Source organism: Mustela nivalis (assembly GCF_964662115.1).
Source record: "Mustela nivalis genome assembly, chromosome: 4".
Lineage (NCBI taxonomy): Eukaryota > Metazoa > Chordata > Mammalia > Carnivora > Mustelidae > Mustela > Mustela nivalis.
In genome coordinates this window covers 132895551-132912740 of record NC_139023.1, presented here as the reverse complement: position 1 = coordinate 132912740, position 17190 = coordinate 132895551, and the positions used below count along the sequence as shown (strand labels likewise).

The following is a 17190-nucleotide window of genomic DNA, read 5'->3' as shown; positions in this document are numbered from 1 at the left end:
GTGATCTCTCTCTTTCAAAATACCTTATCTTACTATACTCACCCTTTCTTGTGGTAATGTGAGATGACACAATGCCTACATGATGAGATAAAGTGAGGGGAATGACGCAGGGGAGGCGCCGCCATACAATGTTGGGCAACCACTGACCTTCTGAAGACAGGTCAGGAGGATCATCTGCTTCAGAACCACAGTTCACAGCAGGTTAACAGAAACCATGGACAACAAAATCATGGATAAGGGTTGGGGAGGACTACTGTACTAACCCCCAGGATTGTTAAAGTAAAAAATGTTGGTGAGGATGTGGAGAATATATATACTGCTGGTAGGAATGTAAAACACTGCAGCCACTATGGAAAATAGCTTGGCAGTTCCTCAGAAAGTTAAATAGAGAATAACCAGCAATTTCACTCTTAGGTGTATACCCAAGAGAATTGAAAACATCTGTTCAAACAAAAATTTTATAAACTAGGGGCGCCTGGCTGGCTCAGTCACTAGAGCATTTTAAGTCTTCATGTCAGGGTCATGAGTTCAAGCTCCATGTTGGGTGTAGAGATTATAAATAAACTTAAAGAAATTATAAATGAGTGTTCAGAGGAGAATTATCCCTAATAATCAAATAGTGAAAATAATAATGACTGGATAAACAAAATGTTTCTATGCAATTTTATTTCATCTCTAAAAACAAATGAAGTACTAATATCTGCTACTATATGGATGGGTCTTGAAAACATTAAGCTAAGTGAAATAAGCCGATCATACAAGAAAAAAATCCTAAGAATATTTATATAAAATGTCCAGAATAGCAAATCTATAGGGAGAGAAAATAGTTTAGTAGTTGTCTAGGATCAGAGAGCTGGGGAGAAATGGGAAGTGCCTGCTAATGGGTATGAATACTTCATTATGGGGTGGCATGAAAATGCTCTAAAATGAATTATCATGATGTCACATAACTACTTAAATATAGTAAAACCCATTAAACAGTACAACTTAATCATTTTTTTTTTAAAGATTATATTTATTTGTGAGAGAGAGAGATTGAGAGAGAACACTCAAGCAGGAAGAGAGGCAGGCAGAGGCAGCAAGAGAAGCAGTCACCCTGTCGAGCAAGGAGCCCGATGCGGGACTCGATCCCCGGACCCTGGGATCATGACCTGAGCCGAAGGCAGCGGCTTAACCAACTGGGCCACCCAAGCGTCCCAACAGTACAACTTAAAATAGGTAAATTATACACTATATAAATATTCCAAAAAATTAAAAAATATGCATGTCCTAGTGATGCTTTTAGAAATGTTTTGTAAGTAAATGCACCAATGTTCTAAGATGAATGCATACATGTTCACTGCGCTGTTCAAAATAACATAAATACATTAATATCCATCAATAGCCAGGTTAAATAAATTAAGGCTGTCCATACAAAGAAACTGAAGAGTGGTTCAAGAGGACTGTCTCCCAGGATGCCTGGCTGGCTCAACTGGTAGAGCTTGCAACTCTTCATCTTGGGGTTATGAGTCTGAGCCCCATGCTCGGTGTAGAGCTTACTTACAAAAATAGAATCTTAAAAAAAAAAAAAAAAAAAAAGACTCCAGATCTATAAATAAATACAACTAAGTTTAGCAACCTAAAGAGGCAAGGTAATAAATGCATTACACATGTGTTTAAATTATGTGTGTGTATATATACAGTTTTTGTATGTATAAAAATATTAGTAGAGGAAAAAAATGAGTACACATAAAGTTGAAAGCTCTAACACAATTTCTTTCTTCTTCTTTTTAATGATTTTATTTATCTGAGAGAGAGCACGCGCAGGGGATCGTGGGGGTGGGTGGGGGAGAGGGAGAAGTAGGCTCCCTGTTGAGCAGGGAGCACAATGTAGGGCTCAATCACAGGACCCTTGGGACCATGACCTGAGCTTAAGACAGATGCTTAACCAACTGAGCCACCCAGGCACCCATTTATTTTTTTTTAGATTTTATTTTTAAGTAATCTCCACACCCAATGTGGGGCTTGAACTCACAACCCCGAGATCCAGTCACATGCACTACTTACTGAGCCAGCCAGCATGCGCACACACACACACACAAGTGAAGTGACATTTGATCAAAGTTCTTGACTGAGTAGGAATAAACTAGGTGAAGGGAAGGGCTAGAACATCTTAATCTTAGGTCCAGAGAAACAATGTGTGAAAGCTCTGAAGTGAAAAAAGAACAGATACAGTTAGTGAGTCAGGTCAGATAGGGTGGAAGACAGAGCAGTGCTTGATCATGTGGTTTTGTGGGCTACATTAAGAATTTTATTGGGGGGGGGGGCACCTGGGTGGTTCAGTGGGTTAAGCCTCTGCCTTTAGCTCAGGTCATGATCTCGGAGTCCTGGGGTGGAGTCCCACATCGGGCTCCCTGCTGAGCAGGGAGCCTGCTTCCCCTTCTCCCTCTGCTGCTCCCTCTGCTTGTGCAATCTCTCCTTTTCTCACTCTGTCAAATTAAAAAAAAAAAAAATCTAAGAAAAAAAAATTTTATTTTGGGAAGAAAAAGTTTATTTTGGGGTACCAGGCTCAGTCAGTGGAGCATACAACTCTTGGTCTTGGGGTTGTAAATTCAAGCCCCGTACTGAGCACAGAGATTAAAAAATATAATCTTTATAAAAAATTTGATTTTAATCTTAATAGTAATGAGAAATCACTAAAGGGTCTTGAATGGGATGAAGCTATGAATATGAAGAATGGGTAAGAGACGCAAAAGTAGGTATGAGGCAGCTGGTACAAGGCAGACAGCAGTGAGGTTTGGCTCGTGTGAACTAGAGAGGAAGTAAGTTTGGAACGGAGAGACTGAACATATAAATGGACAATGGCCATGGCCAGACTACATAAAGACCATAAAACAGAACTCTGACCTGCAAATGCTGTAGCAACCAGTTGAGGAAGCCCAACCATGACCTGTGTAGCAACTGGCCTCAAATAGTCAATAGTCTCTCAATAACTACCAGGTTCCCTAATTTTGCCCTTTACTCTGATGCCAATTCAGGACTAAGGAGAGAAAGCCATATATGCAACCCAAACCAATCCCATAGGAAGCCTCATTTCTAGATAGCCTGACTCCAACTTCCCCATACCAACAACTTCCAATCAGATCACACCTCAAAGCCTTCTCTTTTTTCACTATAAAACTTTCCAACTCCCCTGCTTATCTCTTGTCCTCAGCCAAAAACAAATGACAGCGGCTGAATCCCTCACTCAAGCCAAGCTCTGAATAAATAGGCTTTACTGGTTTTCATTTGGATGGTCTTCTCCCCTCTCCAGTATTATCAGTCAGTGTAAAGAAGAGATTTAGGCCAAAGGAATGGTTGAAACACACTGTGTTTTAAGTACACTTCAATTAAAATGAAAAACCAAAATGGAGCGCCCGGATGGCTCAGTTGGTTAAGCGTCTGCCTTTGGCTCAGGTCATGATCCTAGTGATCCAGCCCCTGGAATAGAGCCCCATGTCTTACTCTCTGCTCAGTGGGGAGCCTGCTTCTCCCTCTCCGTCTGCTGCTTCCCTTGCTTGTGCTTTCTCTCTCAGATAAATACATAATTTTTTTTTGGTAAATATTTTTTCTTGGTTTTATTGAATAAAGAAAATCTTAAAAAAAAGTAGAATAAATAAAATACTGAAACTTTAAATAAATGAATGAATGAATGAGTGAATGAAAGAAGGAAAGGCTGAAATGGAGTAGAAGAGGGGAGAGGAAAATTAGAGCTTGCAAGCCTTTTAGGTATGATTAAGCCTACCTAGGAGACAGAGGGTTAGCTGAGAACTTGATGGAAAAGCAGTATAGTGTCAGAAATCTAAGGTAAGGGATTTTTGCAGACATATAGTTGTTAAAATTCTGAAAAATATAAAGGAAGAATAAAAAAAACATTAATTTAGGAAGCTGAAGGTGACTGAAGGCTATCTTATTTTAGCTTAAAGATTTATTTATTTATTTATTTGAGAGAGAGAGAGAGAGAGAGAACACGAATCTCAAGCAAGACTGTGCTGAGCTCGGAGCCTGAGGGTGGGGCTCAATCCCAGGACCCCGAAATCATGACCTAAACAGAAATTAAGAGTCAGCCACTTCACCAACTGAGCTGCCCAGGTGCCCCAATGGCTATATTAAAAAAGGTATAAAAGGATTAGAGTGGCTTGAGGTGTGAATGGAAAATAATGGATCAGACAGGGTGCCTGGCGGGGTTAGTCAACAAGGGATGCAGCTCTCGATCGCAGGGTCATGATGAGGGATAGCTACAAGGCAGGCAGAAACCACGCTCCCCTTTCCCCACATCCCTCCCCAAGAGGAAACCACCCTTAAAGGGATTTTCTACCAACCTGGAAGGAGCCCTCCACCCTCTCCCACGTGGCAAAAAGCTGGTTGGATGACAGGTGCAGGGAGGGTTAATCAGATTAAAACAGCCCGCCCATGAGCCCGGTTAAACCCTAAGACTTAGAAATGCCACTGGCAAGCCTCTGGGGTCCCCTCCCTTCTTGGGAGCTTAGTACTATGACTTTGCTATCGCCCAATAAACCTTGGTTTGCTGCCCACCACTCTTCATTCTTCAAAGTGGCATGACCGAGAACAGGGCACTGTGAGCACTGATGGAGGAAGAAAATCCTGTAACAAACTGAGTTAGGACACCGTGTTAGGTGTAGGGTTTACAATTAAATATAACCAAGTATTGAAAAAGAAAACAAAATAGTGGATCAGAAACGAGGAGTACAAAAGACCGGTTTGAGAGCATTCACAGAGAAGTGCCCGGGCTGTGTGTTGTCTATTTTAGTATATAGTCTTATCAGCATTTTTTTTTTTTTTAATTTTACGGATTTTATTTATTTGCGAGACAGTGCGTGCACAAGCGGGTGGGGGAGGAGTGGTGCAGGCAGAGGGGAGAAGCAGGCTCCCTGATCAGTTCGATGTGGGACTTGATCCCAGGACCTCAGGATCATGACCTGGTCCACAGGCGGAGTAGACCCTTAGCCGACGGAGCCACCCACACAGCCCTCTCACCATGTTTCAATCTCCATGTTGTTACATAATCCAGAGATCGAGGAGAATGAAGAAAACGTTTGAAGGACAGTTTCAGATTCCTGCTAAAGTGGGAAAGGATGGGGAGGGGACCCACAACGGAGAAGGAATGGCCTTGCCTTCTCAGGTGGTGGGAGGGCAGAGGAGGATTGGGGTGAGCAGGGTGGAAATCGGATTAGATGGGATTCTAGTTTGGTGCAGGGAAATTGAGGGATACACCATCTGAAGACTTTTCTTTGCAATGTGAAGAGGCAAGGTCAGCTGCTAAAAATGCAAAGAAGAGCCTAAAACCAGAGGTTTTAAGAAAAATTAAGGACCAGTGATTGTGGAGCATGAGGCAGCAAGCTGAGCACAGAAATGCAGCAGGAGCTTGCCAGACGATAAGGGGGAGATGGATGAATTTAAAAGTGGTTCCAGGGGGCGCCTGGGTGGCTCAGTGGGTTAAACCATGATCAGGTCATGATCTCAGGGTCCTGGGATTAAGCCCTCCATTGGGCTCCCTGCTCAGCAGAGAGCCTGCTCCCCCATCCCCCTCTGCCTACTTGTGATCTGTCAAATAAATAAAAATCTTGGTTTTTTTTTTTTTTAAGATTTTATTTAATTGACAGAGAGAGATCATAAGTAGGTGGAGGGTCAGGCAGAGAGAGAGGAAGGGAAGCAGGCTCCCTGCTGAGCAGAGAGCCTGAAGCAGGGCTTGATCTCAGGACCCTGGGATCATGACTTGAGCTGAAAGCAGAGACTAAACCCACTGAGCCACCCAGGTGCCCCTAAATAAAAATCTTAAAAAAAAAAAAAAAATAAAAGTGGTTCCAGTCTGGCTTCTTGTGTATCCTCCAGCAGCGGGAACATGATTGGATGGAGACGTCAGCATTCTTCCAGAACAGTGTGATGAAGACAGAGCAACAAAGGGTGACCTATGATGTTGGCAGCAATTATGGAAATAATGAATTAGAGAATCTTAGCTGGAGGATGGAAAGACTCGGGAGGACTAGTGGGCCTGGAGAAGGACGGTCAGTACTCTGGTGGAAGGCCTGATGAGATGCCAGCGGACCGCTACTCAGAGTTCAGTTTGTCAGTTAGTATTAGGAAATAAAGCTGAAAATGTGTGTTAGGCTCTCGTTGTGACCAAGCAGCCAGCAGGGGTCCTGCGCTGACACCAGCCCCTTTGGCAAGCTCCTGTGGAGCGCAGCTGCAGAACCACCAGCAAAGTAGCAAAGAAATGGAAATTTAGGTACCACTTCCCCAACGGCCCTTGTGATCAAATCTCCCTTGCCTCCCAGGGCCTCTGTATTTTCAATAGCCCTTAGATATGAACCCTTGGGGAGGGGGTAAACCCCCTACCTTGGGTCTGAATTGACCCGATCAAGACCCCAACCCAGGAATCCCAAAGCACTCCACCCAGTCTGGAATATTGGCCTGTGCCCTGGGGCTGGTCTTTAGGTCAGTGTTCTCCCTTGACCTCCCCCAGGTGACCCCTCCAGGCATGTTGCGCACTTTCTCCAGGACCTATGAATCATGAAGTTCCCTATTTCCAATCACCTGTGGGCCAGCTTTTGAACTAAGGCTCATTGTTCTGTACTGGTGCTCCACTTAACAAATGTTAACGTAACAAAGCAGAACACCCACCCTCTGCCTTCAGGGAATTTACATCCTAAGGGAGGAAGAGAGGGAGGAGTACAGGCAATTAAGGTGTTACAATGCAGTGAGGCCTAGTACTTTGACAGAATTACGCAAATAGGGTGAGGGAAAATGTAGACATCTAAATTCGTAGGGACATCAACCTCGGGGAAGCTTTCCTGAAGGATGAATGAACCGCGAGGAAAAGCGTCAAGTAAGGACAATGCAGGCAGAAGTATACTTTGAGGAACAGCCAAAGGTGAAGAACACGAATTCGAAAGTCCTATTAATAATAAACCCTGGCTCCTACCAATTTAGCAGCTACCCCGTGCTAGGTAGGGTATGGCCAAGTTAACACCATTACTAGCTCCAACTTACAGGTCTAGAAGCTAAGAGGATCTTAAGCCAGAAAAGTGACTTACCAGTGACCACCAGTGAGTCAGCTTGTGGTCAGAGTTCGAATCCACAGAGGCTGGTGTTAATTCTTTCTTATCCATTCTAGAGAGGGATGGTGGAGAAGAGGTGACAGGATGCTGGAGAGGTGTTATTTCCTAAGGTCTCGTTTCTTAAACTGTGGAAGTTCTCACTGTCCTGAAGGCTACAGGGACAATCACTTCATTAAGATGTGACATGGCTGGATTTACAGCTTAGGAAGAATCAGTTGATAGAAAAAAAAAAAAAAAAAGGATTTCCCAGAACTGGAGGCTGGAGTGATGAGTTAAGGAGTTGAAGTCATGCCGGAGAGCTCTAACAGATACTAAAATAGTGGTAACAGAGATGAAGGGGGAGCAGATTTTTTTTTTTTTTGAAGATTTTATTTATTTACTTGAGACAGAGAAAGAGAGAGAGCATGAGAGGTGAGAGGGTTAGCAGACTCCCTGCCGAGAAGGGAGCCCGATGTGGGACTCGATCCCGGGACTCCAGGATCATGACCTGAGCTGAAGGCAGTTGCTTAACCAACTGAGCCACCCAGGCCCCCAGGGGGAGCAGATTTTTAAAAATATTTCAAGGTAGAAATGATAGGCCTGGGAGACCAACCAGAACTGATTACTACAGTACGGGCAGCTCAAAAAGTAACACTGAGGGATGCCGGGTGGCTTAGTAGGTTTAGTCTCTGCCTTTGGCTCAGGTCATGATCCCTGGGTCCTGGGATTGGACCCATATCAGGCTCCCTGCCTGGTAAAGAGCCTGCTTCTCCCTCTCCCCCTGCTTGTGCTCTCTCTTGCTCTCTCTCTCTCCCACAAATAAATACAACCTTTAAAAAAATTTTTTTTAAAGATTTACACTGTCAAGGTAAAATGTATATTTCATAGCACAGAGCTTGAAACATAGTAAACATCTAATATATGATAGCTCTACAGTTATTCTCCAGATTCTGAGACATATCTGAGTGGAAGGAATTGAAGACTTTAAGTGTGCATTCATTCATTCACCAGGTATTTCTGTGGAGCTTACGACAGTCACTGGGTATATAGCTGTCATCAAAGTCTCTGTTCTTATGGAACTCACATTCTAATGAAGAGAGGCAGATACTAAACAGTAACAAAGTCAGATGGCAGGTGTCATGGAGAAAAACAAACCATGAACAAGGAAAAGAAAACAGAGTTACCTTGGGTGGAATGAGGTACTGCTTTTTTTTTTTTTTTAAAGATTATATTTATTTATTTGTCAGACAGAGATCACAAGTAGGCAGAGAGGTGGGCAGAGAGGTGAGGGGCAGCAGGCTCCCTGCTGAGCAGAGAGCCGGATGTGGGCTCTCTCTCCTAGGATGCTGGGATCATGACCAGAGCCGAAGGCAAAGGCCACCCACTGAGCCACCCAGGCGCCCCTGAAGTACTGCTTTCTTACATGAGTTTATTTTTGCATTGTGTATTTATTTTAAAGATTTATTTATTTGAGAGACAGAGAAAGAGAGAGAAGCCACCGGGTGAAGGGACAGAGAAGAGAGAAACTTAAGCAGACTTACACAGAGCACGGAGCCTAATGTGGGGCTCAATCTCAGGACCCTGAGATCATGACCTGAGCAGAAATCAAGAGTCAGACGCTTGACTATGCCAACTAGGCGCCCCAGTGTTGCAGGGAACAGATGCAGGGAAGTCCTTCTTGATGACATCTATGATATTGGAACAGAGAACTGGGTTACAAGAATAAGCTATGGGTATGCAGAGGTCATGGCAGAGATTTGCAAATGCACTGTAGGCATGAACTTGAAGTGACTGAGAACAGCTAAGTGATTTCAAGTAGGCAGTTGGACACCGTGTGCAGGTACTAAAAAGAATAGTGATTTGTTTTAAAGACAATAAAAATGGAGCGTGGTATCATCAAAACCAAGGACAATCTATTCCTTATCTGACCTATAGCAAGATAACTGAGACCAGAATCAAAATGTGTTCACTGGATTGAGAAGTCACTGTTTATCTTTCCTAGAATGCAGCAGGGAGCAGATGGTAAGAAAGGAAACTGCTACCTTTTCAAGAAATTTGGCTACGCAGAGAAGAACCTGGGCTAGTCACTAGAGAGCGCCATGGGGTCAGTGGTGCACGTGTTTTCCTCTTCTTAAAAGAGGAAACAAACAAGTTTTGACATACTGAACCATCTGAGTAAGAAAGGGAGTGACTGTTAGATCAAGGTTCTTGAGGTGTAGAGAGAGAGAGAGAGAGAGAGATTAACTATACCCAGGAAGAGGAAAAGAAAACAGAAGTTGTAGCAGATGTAAATGTAGTCTGAGGGCAGTCTAATTTTATAAAGCTCGATGATCTCCATTTTATCTGTAATAGAAATTATCCCTTGTGAATTGGAAAAGGTTCACAAGTTTAAGGAAACTAGAGGTCATTGGAGGTTTAAATGTAGGCGAATGGGAATCAGAGGTGCCTAAAAGTAAGTAGGAGTTTTTCTCAGGGGCACCTGGCTAGCACACTCAGAAGAACATGCCACTCTTGATCTTGGGGTTTTGAGTTCAAGCCCTACATTGAGTGTAGAGTTTACGAAAAAAAAAAAAAAAAAAAAAAAAAAGCTTTTCTCAGAAAGCCCTGCTAACGTGGAAGATAAAATGCTTCACAAAGGTAGAGATTCTGTGCTTTAGAGAGTTGGCTTTCACAGCTCAGTCAAAGAGGCAGCACGTAATGAGAAGGGCCAAGACAATAAATAGTGCAATTTCAGGAAGAATTGGTAGGCAGGGCTAGAGGACTGGTCAAAGGAGTGGGAAGCCTGTAACTGTGCGGGGGTAAGAATAAGGCAGGAAATAGAGAATATACAAGTACTTACCATTTTGAATGGTAATCAGACTGAGTGACAAGAGAGTATTAGCTGGTCTCAACTTAAAATAATGTATTAAAATGTACCTTTACCAGGGTGCCTGGGTGGCTCAGTCAGTTAAGCATCCAGCTCTTGGTTTCAGCTCAGGTCAGGATTCCCTGTATGAGATCCACCCCCCCCCCCCCACCTCCACCTTGGTGCTCAGCCCCAGTCTGCTTGAAATTCTTCCTCTCCTTCTCTTTCCTCCGCACCCCCACCTCTCCCATAGCCCTGCTCAGGACCTCTCTCTCTAAAATAAATAAATCTTTTTTAAATTAAAAAAAAAAATTAAATCTACTTTACCAAAAACCCTTTCATAGCCATTGCCTCTGGGAAATGAAGGGCCAACGGTTAGACTAGGAGACTTTTTATTTGTGACTTTACATTCTTTCATACTGTTAGGAAAAGATTTTACAACAGGAACATATGTCACAATTATTTAAAAGCCAGACCTGGGTGCCTGGCTGGCTCAATCATTGGAGCATATGACTCTAAATCTCAGGGTTGTAAATCCAAGCACCATGTTGGATGTAGAGATTATATTTAAAAGTTTGATAGAGTATGTATGAATAGGTTATGTAGTTATCTAGAGTATCTATTTATTTTAAAGATAGATTTATTTATTTATTTATTTATTTGACAGACAGAGATCACAAGTAGGCAGAGAGGCAGGCAGAGAGAGAAAGAGAGAGAGAGGAGGAAGCAGGCTCCCTGCTAAGCAGAGAACCTGATGCAGGGCTTGGGATCATGACCTGAGCCAAAGGCAGAAGCTTTAGCCCACTGAGCCACCCAGGCACCCTGAGTATCTATTTATTTTTAAAATTTTATTTATTTGAGAGAGAGAGAAAGAGAGAGAGCACGAGCTGGGGTAAGAGCAGAGGGAAAGGGAGAAGCAGACTCCCTGCTGAACAGGGAGCCCAACTCGGGGTTGCATCCCTCATGACCTGAGCCAAAGGCAGACGTTTGACTGAATGAGCTGCCCAGCCGCCCCCTAGAGTACGTATTTTTAAAGAAAAGCATTGATAATAGTGAGATTTTATGGGTGAATGAGGAAAATCATTAGAATCGAAGGATCCTACCTCATTTTCCACTCTAACACTCTCTCATTAGCCTGTAAACTTGGATTTCCTGACACCCTTTCTCTTGTTTTCCTCCATTCTAATTCACTTAGGGGTGAACCTGATGCCAACTTATTCCAGCAAGAAAAAACGTTTATCAAGAGAACGAATTTTAGGGGTGTCTGGGTAGCTCATTCAGTTAAGTGTCTGCCTTCAGCACGAGTCATTATCTCAGGGTCCTGGGATTGAGCCCCACATCGGGCTCAGGGAGCCTGCTTCTCCCTCTCCCTCTGCCTGCCGCTCTGCCTACTTGTGCTCTCTGTGTCAAATAAATAAAATCTTCAAAGAATGAACTTCACACAGCATAGATTTCTCTATTGAATTAACTCAGTTGTACAGTTTGGAAAATGTCTCTGAGGATCATGGAGAAGGACTCAAGGAGCTGGTCAAATTTACATGGCAATGATAATAGGACATTCTTATTGAGGGAGCTAAAAGTCTAAGCTACTTCAAAGGTTAGTCTGGACAACTTCCAAGTCAACTGTTTACCTTACCTATCCTTTTCCAGCCTTACATGACCCTAGCTGTAACCATGTGTGATTTTTATCTAAAACATGCAGAAAACAGGAGTGCTTGGCTGGCTCAGCCAGCAGAGCACAGAAACTCTTGATCTCTGGGTCATGAGTTCAAGCCCCATGATGGGTGTAAAGCTTACATAAAAAATAATAAACAAACAAAACATGGAAAAAACAGAGGGGGGATAAGTGAAAGGGAGGTTCTGCCTTTAGAGTTCCACTACCTAGGTCTCTAGTGATTTAGCCAGCCGTCAAGTTGTTGTGTTGCAGAACATGTAAAAAAGTGTTCAAGTATTTGGACAAATGAGGATTACGCTTTCACATCTGAAGGTGGTGCTTGTTACTACAGCATTGTTGAGCAAGATCCTGGAGAAGTATCTTAATATTTAATCCATGTTGGCTCTTACGCTATCACTGGATTTCAAAATGGGAGTTTTATATATTCTTCGAAGAACTTTAATTGGAATGCAGGGCTGGTCTAATCTAAACAGAAATGAGAAAATCGATACTGTAACCTGAGCGGTTGTTTACAGCAATCAGCCAAATTTGGTCAAGGACTGCTCTTATTAAATGGTTGATGTGGCCTTTCTTTAGATTGCCCTTTGGTTTACAAAGTTTTCCTTAACTTTGACAATTCAAATTTCACCACTCTATCTTGTTTACTTGTGACCCTTGTTTTTAGGGCAGGTGGTTTGTGCAGAAAGCTCATACAACCTGGGGCTGCCGGCAAGGCTTTTATTTGCGTTCCCCAAGGTATCTTCCTCAGTATATGCAGGAATTCCCTTGCTACTGTGGCCCGCCTCCTCTCTCCTTTGTTATTTGTGGAGGAGTGCTGGGAAAGTCTTGAACTTCTCCACTCCTCCTAAGCACAGATTTTACCGCTATTTGTACGTGGGACTGAAATGCATTATCGACACATGCCAAAGGATTTTTTAGCATCGAAAATGTTTTAGCCCCTACTAATTGGCTTCTCAGGAATTTCTTAGTGTATCTTTCTGGATTTTTCCACTAGACCTGTTTTTCATTTTGATTGCAAAGGGTAATTTGTTACAGATACAGGTGTAGAAAACTTGGCTTTTTGTCTTAGCCCTCTTGATAAATGATTACTCATTTGCTCCTTCGTTTAATGTCCCACTATGGGACTTTCAGCAGGTTTGGAAAGCGTGTATTACTGAACAAGAGGCACCACTACCATGAATGAACAGTGCCTTGAATGAATAGTGCCATAAACACACCAGTCTACAGACCAACTGAATAAGCTAATTTAGCAATTGCCTCTGTATGCTAACCAGCTGAGGGCTATTTCAATGGCATTTTTTTAAAGGATGATATATTTTAGGAGAATTAAAGAGCTTAAAATAATTACAATGGAATGCCAAGTCATTTATTTTTTAGTATGAAGAAATACACACTTGGGCAGTGTTTGAAGTTAATTGATTCAAGCAATGTTACTGGTAGTGGTGGTGGATAAAATCATTGGCCTTTCAGTGACTGTAAGGAAAAAAAGGGGGGGTGGAGAGAGGAGCAAAATTCTATTCAGAATTTATCCTTAAAGACGCAGCAACCATCAAGACCAACTCTATGAGTCGGTATCAATATTAAATTGGTTTTGTACATTAAAAGAAATATTGCCAAGAAAAAGAAACTGGTTTAATAAATCATTAAAATATCGAGGATGGTACATTGTTTATATGGTGTCATTGGGCAAATATCTCCAAATGCTTTCCAAGGACACAATGGTCTTAGGGAGAAATGTGCCTGTTCTGGATGGCATACAGAGCTATTCAGTGTTTTTTAAAGCATATGTTTAACTGCTCAGTCTTGCCATTGACAGCATAGCCATCAATAGTCTGTAAATGATTGAATGTGGCTATGTTCAAATAAATGTTTATGGACAATGTGATTTGAGTATCAAAAAAAAAAAGCACATGTTTAAAGATACTCTCATAATTACATTCTCTTGGTACCTGATTTTTCAATTATGAAATTGCTAAACAAAAACCACAGTAGTAATCCCCATACTATCACTCACAATCAACAATTATCAAGATTTTCCCACATTTACTTTATCTCATTGAACAACTAAAACAATTCTCACATATCGTGTCATTCACTGTTTCGTCTGTCAGTATGCGTCCCTTGAAATGGTATCACCTTAAAGGTATTATCGCATATTACAAAATATAAATGGACCTTCTTTGATATATCTCATCTGGAACATTGCCTAAATGTAGTAAAATAATTTTCTGTCAGAAATACCTCAGGGGAAGGGCACCCGTGAATGGAGAGGCACACATCTCCTCTGAAGGCAGTTGTGTCTGTGCAATTTTCTTCTCACAGCCAAATTAGCTGAGAAAAAAAAAAGAGGGGAAATATTAGGAGCAGTTTTCAGAAAATGAATTATTGTTTAATCTGGAGAATGTAAAGGAATATTTTGGATCCAAGCTATACTGTGGTTATTTGCTACTTGTTCAGATGTGACTGTGACCTGAAAATTACTGTGAATCAAAAACACGGAATATATTCCTAACAGCTCATGTTCATAGCAGGATCTAGTTGTAGTAACCTCCTCCTTCCACAGGACTTCTTCCTCAGTGCTCTTGGACCTTTCGTCCTCTGAAATGAATCAATCACAGATGTAATTTTACACGAACATGTCCAAGATGTTCCGTAGTTCAGAAAAGTTTGATTAGCAATTGCTATAAACTGTAAGAAGGGGTAAGTTGCTTTCTGAACTGCTGACCCGCATTTTCTCTTATTTATGTAAAAGGGCAAACTAGGGGATGTCATCTGAAATAACCTCAGCAATCAGACTTCTGATTAACTAAAAAGGAGAGACTGAATTTTTAACCAGCTATGTACTCTTTTCTGCTCTAAATGGAGAAGTATATTACCAACTGAATAATCTAATGTATTTGGAATAAATATGACGCCCCTCTATTTGAATATTTTTCCTGAGTCAGAAAACCTTCTGATTTTTTTTTTTTACTTGCCAAAGTGCTTTGAAATCCTGGATATTTGGTTTTGAAGTAAAAGTGCATTAGAGTAACTCTGCTTACTAATTCCTGTTGGTTAAGAACGACGCAGCATGCATCATCTTTGAAAAATGTGTCGTCAATTAAGGCTATCTTGACCATAAATATTTCTGACATTTTTGGCTCCATTAGCACAATACTACTAAAATTGCATTTTTAAGAGAGACGTCTAATTATATAATTAGAAATAACAGCTATCATAACCTGTTTTAAGATTTCATCTGCAACCTGGTACATGATTTTTGTTGTTAATTCAAATTAATAACATTACCCCACTCCAGCCAGCAACATGTTCTTCTAATCACCTGCTTTGGATTTTGTATTTCACCTAAAAATCTGTCCAAGTTTGTTGACCTCTGTCGTTAATAGACCAAACAGTTTTTTTTTTCTTTTTTTTTTTTTTTTTTTAACTTATAAGGACAACATATCTGAAATAGCTAAGGAATAAAGTTTCTTTGAACTTAAAAAAAATAGTGGCAAAATATTTACCATTTTTAAATCCACCTACTTTTAAAAAAAGCATTCAAATACTGGACCTACTAGGATAGGTAACATTCTCCTGAAATCTTACACATTTACCCGTACCTCAAGCACCACTAAGTGATTTTCATCAGGAACATGATCCTGCTCCCTCCCACCTACGAGCCCAAACAGGCAGAAACAAGTTACTCGGTCCACACACATCAAAGTCCTACCTGGTCTCTGTCCGTTGATAAGAAGAAGACTCATCACGAAAAGCAGAAAGGCAAAAAGGAATTGTTGCAAACTCATTTTCCTGCCCCCCTGAAGTAGAGCAACAGCTCCCAACGTAAACCAGTCTTGAATAGTCTGTGCGGTATCTGTGAGGCTCCCCTCACATTCTACTGACGAGCCTCAGACAACGGCCAGCTGCTTTTTCCAGAAAGGTTAATGATCACATCAGACAAGGTTACTGGTGCTGTGGTCGAGCCTCCCTCTGTCGCAAACCCCTCCTCCCCTCCTCCCCCTCCCCCACCCCCGACACTCCCCTTTATTTCCATAAGCAAATATTGGTGAAGTAACCCATTCAAGCGTGCTGTAACTTAGTGGCAGTCTGCTGTGGAAGCTTCTAGGGGAGACTTAAACTCAATCTGGAGGTGGAGAAATATGTAAAACGAGGCAGGGCTTTGCCCCCTCCCCTCATCATTTGCATCTGTTTAAACTTTGCATTGCCCATATTGGTCCCACATGCAGAAACCAATAGAAATGACAGGAAGTCTCTCTTTTGTCCTCTTCAGAAGGAATTCTGCCGCTCTGACTTAAGACTCCCAAATACTTTGTGGCAGAACATGTGTTGAAATACTTTCTCTTTACCAAACCCACGGCCAAGTGGTGCCTTTTTACTCCAAATCTCTAAATTGCTTAATCTCTGTGGTTTTCTATCAGTATCAACATTCCTGAGGTTTTAGAATGAATGTTCTGAAGTAAATTTTCCGAAATGTTTATATTTTTATTTCACAAAGTGCAGTTTAAAAAGTAATGGAGATCACTTTCATCTGCAATACCATCCAGGATTTTTTAAAAAGGAAGTTCAGGAAAGCCACAAACTCATGAAATCTGTGTTCCGTTAAAAATTTTATATGTAGTGGAATACCAGGCTAACATATCACAGGCACAGAAATGAGACGTGGACAAACGAGTTCTCAGTTCATCTTCCACTGAATTCAGAAGACGCAGGAACAGCCTGCTTTGTTGCTCCCACACATGCGCTGGGATCTTTTCTGAAGCATTTCCTTGTCATATGTAGCTGTTGTAAACAGAAATCACTGTATTTACCTATAAAGCGAACCAAAAGGATGGTATAGATACACTCTAGAATACAGGTAGAGCCTAAATACCAAATCTAAAGCATGGGCAACTTGTTACAAGTGGCCATTCTAGGGCATTTTAAATAAAATAAATAAATAAAAGATTTAAATAAAATCTTCTCAAGGTTCAGGGAGTTGATGAACAACCTTGGGCTTCCAGAGATTTGAAATTAACGCATAATTTGTCCTAATGTTATGAGTCACTCTGTGAAATTCCCTGCTTGCCTAATTATGCCTGCACTTTATAACAGGCAATAGCATACAGAAATTCTTCAAGTCACTTAAAATCCAATGACTATTTGCCCATTTGATGACTGTAAACATAATGTCAAAGAGTACTACATTCTTGTGCTATATTAGTACATTGCTCCACAAAATCAATGGAATACAAGAATTTGGATTCGTGATATAAAAATGCACCAGAAGGGGGCGCCAGGGTGGTTCAGTCATTAAGCATCTGCGTTCAGCTCAGGTCATGATCCCAGGGTCCTGGGATCCAGCCCTGCCTTGGGCTCCCTGCTCAGCGGGAAGCCTGCGTCTCCCTCTCCCTCTGCTACTCCCCCTGCTTGTGCTCTCTCCCTCAAGTAAATAAAATCTTTAAAAAAAAAATGCATCGGGGAGTCTGGCTGGCTCAGTCAGATGAGCTGCGGCTCTTGATCTTTGGGTTGTGAGTTCAAGCCCCACACTGGGTGTGGAGATTACTTGAAAATAAATAAACTTTAAAAAAGTAGTAAAAAATAGGGGTGCCTGG

The 17190-nt window shown here is 41.7% G+C and overlaps 1 protein-coding gene across 2 annotated transcripts in view; it reads right to left on the bottom strand.

The window, feature by feature from the left end:
* Nucleotides 1–15567, bottom strand: part of APELA (apelin receptor early endogenous ligand) — a 25350-nt gene extending 9783 nt beyond the window's left edge. Inside the window, exons 1-3 of one of the 2 annotated variants that reach the window (XR_014310763.1) lie at nt 15309–15567; nt 13838–13927; nt 7074–7149 (exon numbers count right to left, since the gene is read on the bottom strand). Coding sequence is in view for 1 of the 2 variants with exons in the window: in XM_082727251.1 (XP_082583377.1) it covers nt 13839–13927; nt 15309–15384 (165 nt within the window). In the remaining variant the exon portion in view is untranslated. The remainder of the gene's footprint in view (nt 1–7073; nt 7150–13837; nt 13928–15308) is intronic. The other variant, XM_082727251.1, reaches the window with a different exon arrangement.
* Between the last annotated feature and the right edge of the window lie 1623 nt (nt 15568–17190).